Below are 6,027 nucleotides of genomic sequence, written 5' to 3'. Positions count from 1 at the left end.
TAAATACCTTTAATAAAATAAAATAAATATAAAAGATCTAAGAAATGAACGAATACCCGATTTAATAACAAATTTATATATATATAAATTATCTCGTATTATTGAAAATGTAAAAATAAGACAAGAAAATATATAAAATTTAACAAACTTTTACATATTATTTAAGTTGCAACCTTCTATTTTTTATAGAATAAAATTCATCTATTATAGAATCTGAATCAATATCTTCAACAAACTCTCGTTCAATATAAATTATCATAGTATCGGCTAAAAACTCTTTTTCCATCTTATTCCGTTGAATAGTTTTTACATGTTTCATTGCTGAAAATGATATTTCTGTAGTGGCAGTAAAAACTAGTAAAGTCAAAACAAGTCGAATCAATCTATCAATCAAATTATAATTTGATGACTTATTTGTTTCAACTAATCTGCGACACAATTCAATGATGGAAGACATATTTTGAAAATTCTCATTACGAGAAACATCAATTTTTATAATGCTGGAGTTGAGATCTCAAATAATGCATTTCTTGTTCACTGAAGTCTCCTGGATAATACTTTTCAGCCAATTTACAAATATCTTCACCTTTAAATGATTTAAAATTATCTTTAAGGTCCAAAGCAGAACTAAGTTTAAGGAGCTCTATTGCCTCATCACTAAATCTAGAATTCAACTCTTCTTGTTGAAAATCTATCACTGAATTGAAGATATTGAAATGATAGTGTTGTTGAATTGTCAACGAATCTTTTTGTTGACATGAACGTCTTGTTGCACTTTTGTATGAAGCATTCAGATCCGGAATTTCAATGTCATGTTGTGTACAAACCATTTGCACGTATTCTAGGAGATGATCAAATCCTTCTTCTCTAAAATTGAAAAGTAGTGCTTTAGTAGTTGATACTAGATCCATGGCATTTATAATATCAAGAGATTTGTTTTACAAAGCTTGACAGAGCAGGTTTGTAATTCCCATAATTTTTTGCATCATATAAAGTGTGAAAACAAATTCAAAAGATCTCAAAGTTATCAAACAACCACATGCTTCTCCACGTAAAGAACTAGACGATCCTTCTTCCACAATACTTTCAAGAACAGAAATAGTTGCACCAAACATATCAATTAAACTACAAATAGATTCAAAATGAGAGCTCCATCGAGTTGATCCACTACGATGTAAATTATCAATTTGATTCATTCCTTTACTAGTATCCTGTTCACCCGAAGTAATCATACGATCAATTTCAATAGTTTGAGCAGAATGTAACTCAGAATGCCATTTGGAGGAACAACCAATAAGATTAATAATGGTGGATAGTTTTGAAAAAAATAGCCAAACAGAAATCTCTTTTGTAGAAGCTCCAACTAATGCTAATTGCAACCTATGAGCAAAGCAATGTATATAATATGCTTATGGACACTCTCGAAGAAATAGAGCTTGAAGTCCATTCCAAGCACCAGACATGTTACTAGCACGTCGTACCCTTGCCCTCTCATATTGGTGACATTCAAATTATGTCGAGAAAGAACATCTGATATGCTCTTCTTTAATGTTGAAGCAGTAGTATTTGGAACATTAACAATATCAAAGAAACGCTCTCGTAAAATACCCAAACAATCAACAAATCTCAAAATAATTGACATCTGCTCTTTATTTGAAATATCTTTAGCTTCATTAACTAAAATACAGAACTTCGCATCTCCAATTTCTTCACGGATATTTTTCCTTACTTTATTTGCAAAAATATGCAAAATTTCTTTCTGAATAGTTGGTGAAGTATATGTTGCATTTCTTGGAGCTTTTTCTAATACTATATCACCAATATTAACATTCAATCAACCCATAAGTTTTATCATCTCTATAAAATTACCACTATTTTTAGAAGATGAAGATTCATCATGACCTCTAAATGCACAAGCTTGTAAACTAAGCCATCGAATACTCTCAATTGTCGTCTTAAGTCGTAATCGATTTTTCTGAACTTCATCTAAACTTTGGGCATTCAATATGTTGTCAATATGTCCACTTACTTTCATCAAATCTTCAACACATTTCACTGAATTACTATGTGAGGAAGTAGGACCTCCCACGTGAATTAAAAGTGGACATTTAACTCCATCGTTAACCCTTTTCCAGTTATTAAATCCATCAATAGTGAATGAAGGATTAATAGGTGATTTCTTTTGGAAAAGAAAACAAGGAAAACAAATATTAAATCCTTTGATGAAGAATACTCTAACCAAGGAAACTTTTCAAACCACGAGTATTGAAATCTACGATACTGAGTTTGTGATCCAAACTTAGTTCTTGGATACTCATCTAACTTAGGTTGATACGGACCCATTCTAATATAAGACCGCCTAATTTCATCTTGTTGATTTATTGGATGTTGCCATATAGGAATCCGAATTGCGGGATCTCGTTCAAGATTATTAAGATCAATTTCAACCCTTGGAAAATTTAAAACAGGTTGTTCTTCTTCCGTATTAGATGTATAAGATTGAAGATTTACCTCGTTAACCGTAGATGTAGATGAATTTTCTTTATGTTTGAAAAACGACAATAATGTCTTTCTTTTTTTACTCCTTTCATTATCCATTGTAATCCTATTAACAAAAATATAGAATTAAAATAAGAATATATAATTTATACAATCTTATGTTATAAACAAAATTAATTGAGAAAAGGTAAAGAAAACTAACAAGAGATTTAAAAGAGAGACCAAAGATAGTTGTAGAGAAATTAAATCAAACAATCATAAAAATTTAAATTGATTATGTTATAAATAAATAAAAAATATGAAAGTTTAAGTGTGAATATAAAAAAATATAATATAATATAATATAATAATAATATAATTTAATATAATATAATAATAATATATATATATATGTATATTATTATTATAGATAGATCATATTCTTATATAAGATATTATATTTAGAGATAGAAAATTTTAGCCAGCTGTATATAATAGATATTATATAATAGATATTATATATATATATATATATATATATATATATATATATATATATATATATATATATATATATATATATATATATATATATATATATATATATATAAATCACACTAGGCTACTGCCCACCGTAGCCCGCTGAGTACATCCGCCATTGACCACAATCCCACTTTGCATCGCCAAAATAAGTTTGAATATGTCTCCTACAATATATTGCGCAATCTGTAGTATTTGAACTATCTTGCCAAGCTAATTTCAAAACTTTGAACGAGAATTTAACAATTTTGGTTGCGATGTTCAGGTCGATAGTTTTGAAGAACTTCACAAAGTTTTCTACCTGTTTTACCAAAGAAGTTAATAAACACTTTAACATATAAACACGTTCATACAAACACTTCAACATTATCAGTGTCCGAGTTGTGAGATATTTATCTTCCCATGGCATTTTGGGGGCAGTGGGAGGTTGTCAATGATTTCGATTACTCTCTATTGCATATTGATGCAAACAACATAATAATGACTTTCGTATAAAATTGGGAAAAATATCTGCAAAAATATAACCAAGATTCAGATGATATACATGAGCAAAATTTAATGATATAAAAATATTGGACTTACAAGATTAACATTTTTCATGTCTTCGGGTGTTATTAGGAATTGTCTCATTTATTTAATTATTGCAAAGAACAAGATTCTGAATCTCTCCAAAAGTCTTGCAAATGAAATCAACATCACAATAAGACCATTGGTTTAAACAACAATGAAAGATATAATGACTTATAAAAACGATTGTCGAAAAAACACTTTTCCCCTCGGAACATTTTTGACTATTATTACACGTAATGTATGCCCACGCATCAATAATACAACTTTCAACATGAAAATCATTTTTCATTGATTGAAATTGGCCTATGTTGATCTTGGTATGCTCGGTTACATACAACAATTCATTCCTAAAACCACATAATGAAGAAACCAAATTAAAACCACCATTTAGGGACGATGAACACCCATTTCAGGTCCCGAACCATGATTTGGGGTCCCGAAACCAGCCTTTTGGGTCACGAAACTAGTCTTTCAGGACCCTAAAGTGTGGTTTCAGGACCTGAAATGGTGGCTTTAGGACCTGAAAGTCTGGTTTTGGGACCTAAAATCATGGTTTCGGAACCCGAAAAAGTGGTTTTAGGACCCGAAAACACCATTAAACTAAGAAATATAATCATGGTTAATTACCTCACATTCTTATCATCTTCATTTGCAAAAATGAACCCCATAATGATTTCATCTCGGTAATCTATTTGGGAAGACTCAAAGTAATGTTGATTTCTTTCCTTGTTCTTCATCATATATGGAGATTGAAGGCGTGCCGGAATTTTCGCATTCTGCATGGGATTTTTTCTTCTGACTTTTTCTTTAGCCACCAATTCGTTTCTTTTCTAACTAACCACCACTTAGAGTACTCCCTCTGTTAGTACCCCCACTTCGGGTACTACCTCTTTTGGTACCCCACTTCGGGTACTACCTCTTTTGGTACTCCCTCTTTTGGTACCCCTCTTTTGGTACTCCCTCTTTTGGTACCCCCTCTTCGTGTACATCCTTTTCGTGTACATCCTCTTCGTGTACCCCATCTTCGTGTAAACCCTCTTCATTTTCTATAGTGAGTGTTCTATCTTTGAAGTATTTGTGCATGGCATCCCTAAAACGTTTATTATTATACATGGCTTTGTATAAGATGTGAATGGTGTTGTCATACAATGGCATTGTATCCCATCCGGAACTTAAATTTGCCAAATTTCTGGTGACTTTTTCAATCATCAAGGTGGCTTTAGAAATGAAAACCAAACTCTCTGTAAAATTCACACACCGAGGTGATGGTGTGTTTAAAGGTGTTATCTTTAGAGGTGTTGAATTCATATGTGGAAAATTCATAGGCTGTGAATTCATAGGTGATGCCTTCTTAGGTGCTGCCTCCTTAGGTGTTGCCTTTTGAGGCTCCAGCACCCCCTCATATGCATCCTTGTTCGCCCTCTATCTTGATATGTCTCTTCGTACTCCCCCTCATTCCCATCTGTCTTCTCGTTCTAAAGAGGTGATAGTGGAATGCGTCCAACATCGCTTCCACGTCCGAATCCTCCATTTGCCCACTCTGTATCCAGCCTAAACTTCAACTTCGTATCATTCAAACATGACAATATAGGAAATCGACGTTCATCAACTCCTCACAATTCAGGGTTGCTCACCATATACACGTAGCACAACTGAAAACATACATATGTTAAAACCATTTATTTTTGCAATCAGATAAATAAATTAGTGATAACTTACAATAAGGAACGTCTATGGTCTTTGGAAATGTCGTTTTTCATTCGCCCTCCATTTTTCACATGATTTAACTAATCCTTCAAGTACAAATTTGCACTAATTGAACTTTTTAATATTATCAACATCTGAAATAGATTTCAGAATTCTAAACCTGCAAGTGAAAAAAATAGATTTGAGGATTATTTAACAATGCATATACCATACATATATGTTGTCAGTTGCAAGTGAAAAAAACAGAAATAAAATATAACTGGTTAGTTGACCCAGGTGATCAAACTAGAGAAAGAAATTGACAACAAATAATACGAAGTCTATCTTGAAGTTGTTGTCAGCTGCTTTGTTCTGCATTATTTTCATTGGCATATTAGTCACTATAGTGGTGCCATTAACAGGGTTATCCCATCGAGTCCTAAGTGCCTTCAACTTGTCATCAGTCTCGTTATTAACGTATTCTACAATGTCCAGCACCCCTCTAGGGAGACCCAATATGATTTGAACATCCTCTTCTTTGATCTTCACTTCCTCGCCACTCTTTAGGGTGAATACACATTTAGTACAGTCAAACTGTCTGACTAGATAACGAGAGATCTCTCCGGGGTATTTTGAAAGCGATAATGATAGGAGAGAGCCAAAGCTTATTGACTTCACAGCCTATTTTTGTTCATTAGACAGTAGTTAAAGAAGATTGAAAAAGCCAAAAGACGAGGTCCTAGTTAAAAACAA

The 6,027-nt window shown here is 32.4% G+C and overlaps 1 protein-coding gene across 1 annotated transcript; it reads right to left on the bottom strand.

Annotated features, from left to right (window-relative positions):
* Positions 1-485: 485 nt before the first annotated feature.
* Positions 486-4,370, bottom strand: LOC124918193 (zinc finger MYM-type protein 1-like). Its single transcript, XM_047458397.1, has 6 exons — positions 4,216-4,370; positions 2,512-2,605; positions 1,870-2,179; positions 1,482-1,809; positions 1,037-1,380; positions 486-901 (listed from the first exon to the last, which is right to left on the bottom strand). The coding sequence occupies exons 1-6, from the start codon at positions 4,368-4,370 to the stop codon at positions 486-488; spliced, it is 1,647 nt and encodes a 548-aa protein (XP_047314353.1).
* Positions 4,371-6,027: the final 1,657 nt, after the last annotated feature.

This window comes from Impatiens glandulifera, unplaced genomic scaffold, assembly GCF_907164915.1.
Source record: "Impatiens glandulifera unplaced genomic scaffold, dImpGla2.1, whole genome shotgun sequence".
NCBI lineage: Eukaryota > Viridiplantae > Streptophyta > Magnoliopsida > Ericales > Balsaminaceae > Impatiens > Impatiens glandulifera.
This window is presented reverse-complemented; position numbering and strand designations above follow the sequence as displayed.

Excerpts from the sequence above, each read along its gene's own strand:
- LOC124918193 (XM_047458397.1), bottom strand. The coding sequence starts at position 4,370 with ATGCAGAATGCGAAAATTCCGGCACGCCTTCAATCTCCATATATGATG. Across the intron at positions 2,180-2,511 it reads CTACATCTACGGTTAACGAG|AAATCACCTATTAATCCTTC; the intron begins GTAAATCTTCAA and ends CTTTTCCAAAAG. Across the intron at positions 1,381-1,481 it reads ACCAATATGAGAGGGCAAGG|GTTGCAATTAGCATTAGTTG; the intron begins GTACGACGTGCT and ends CTTTGCTCATAG.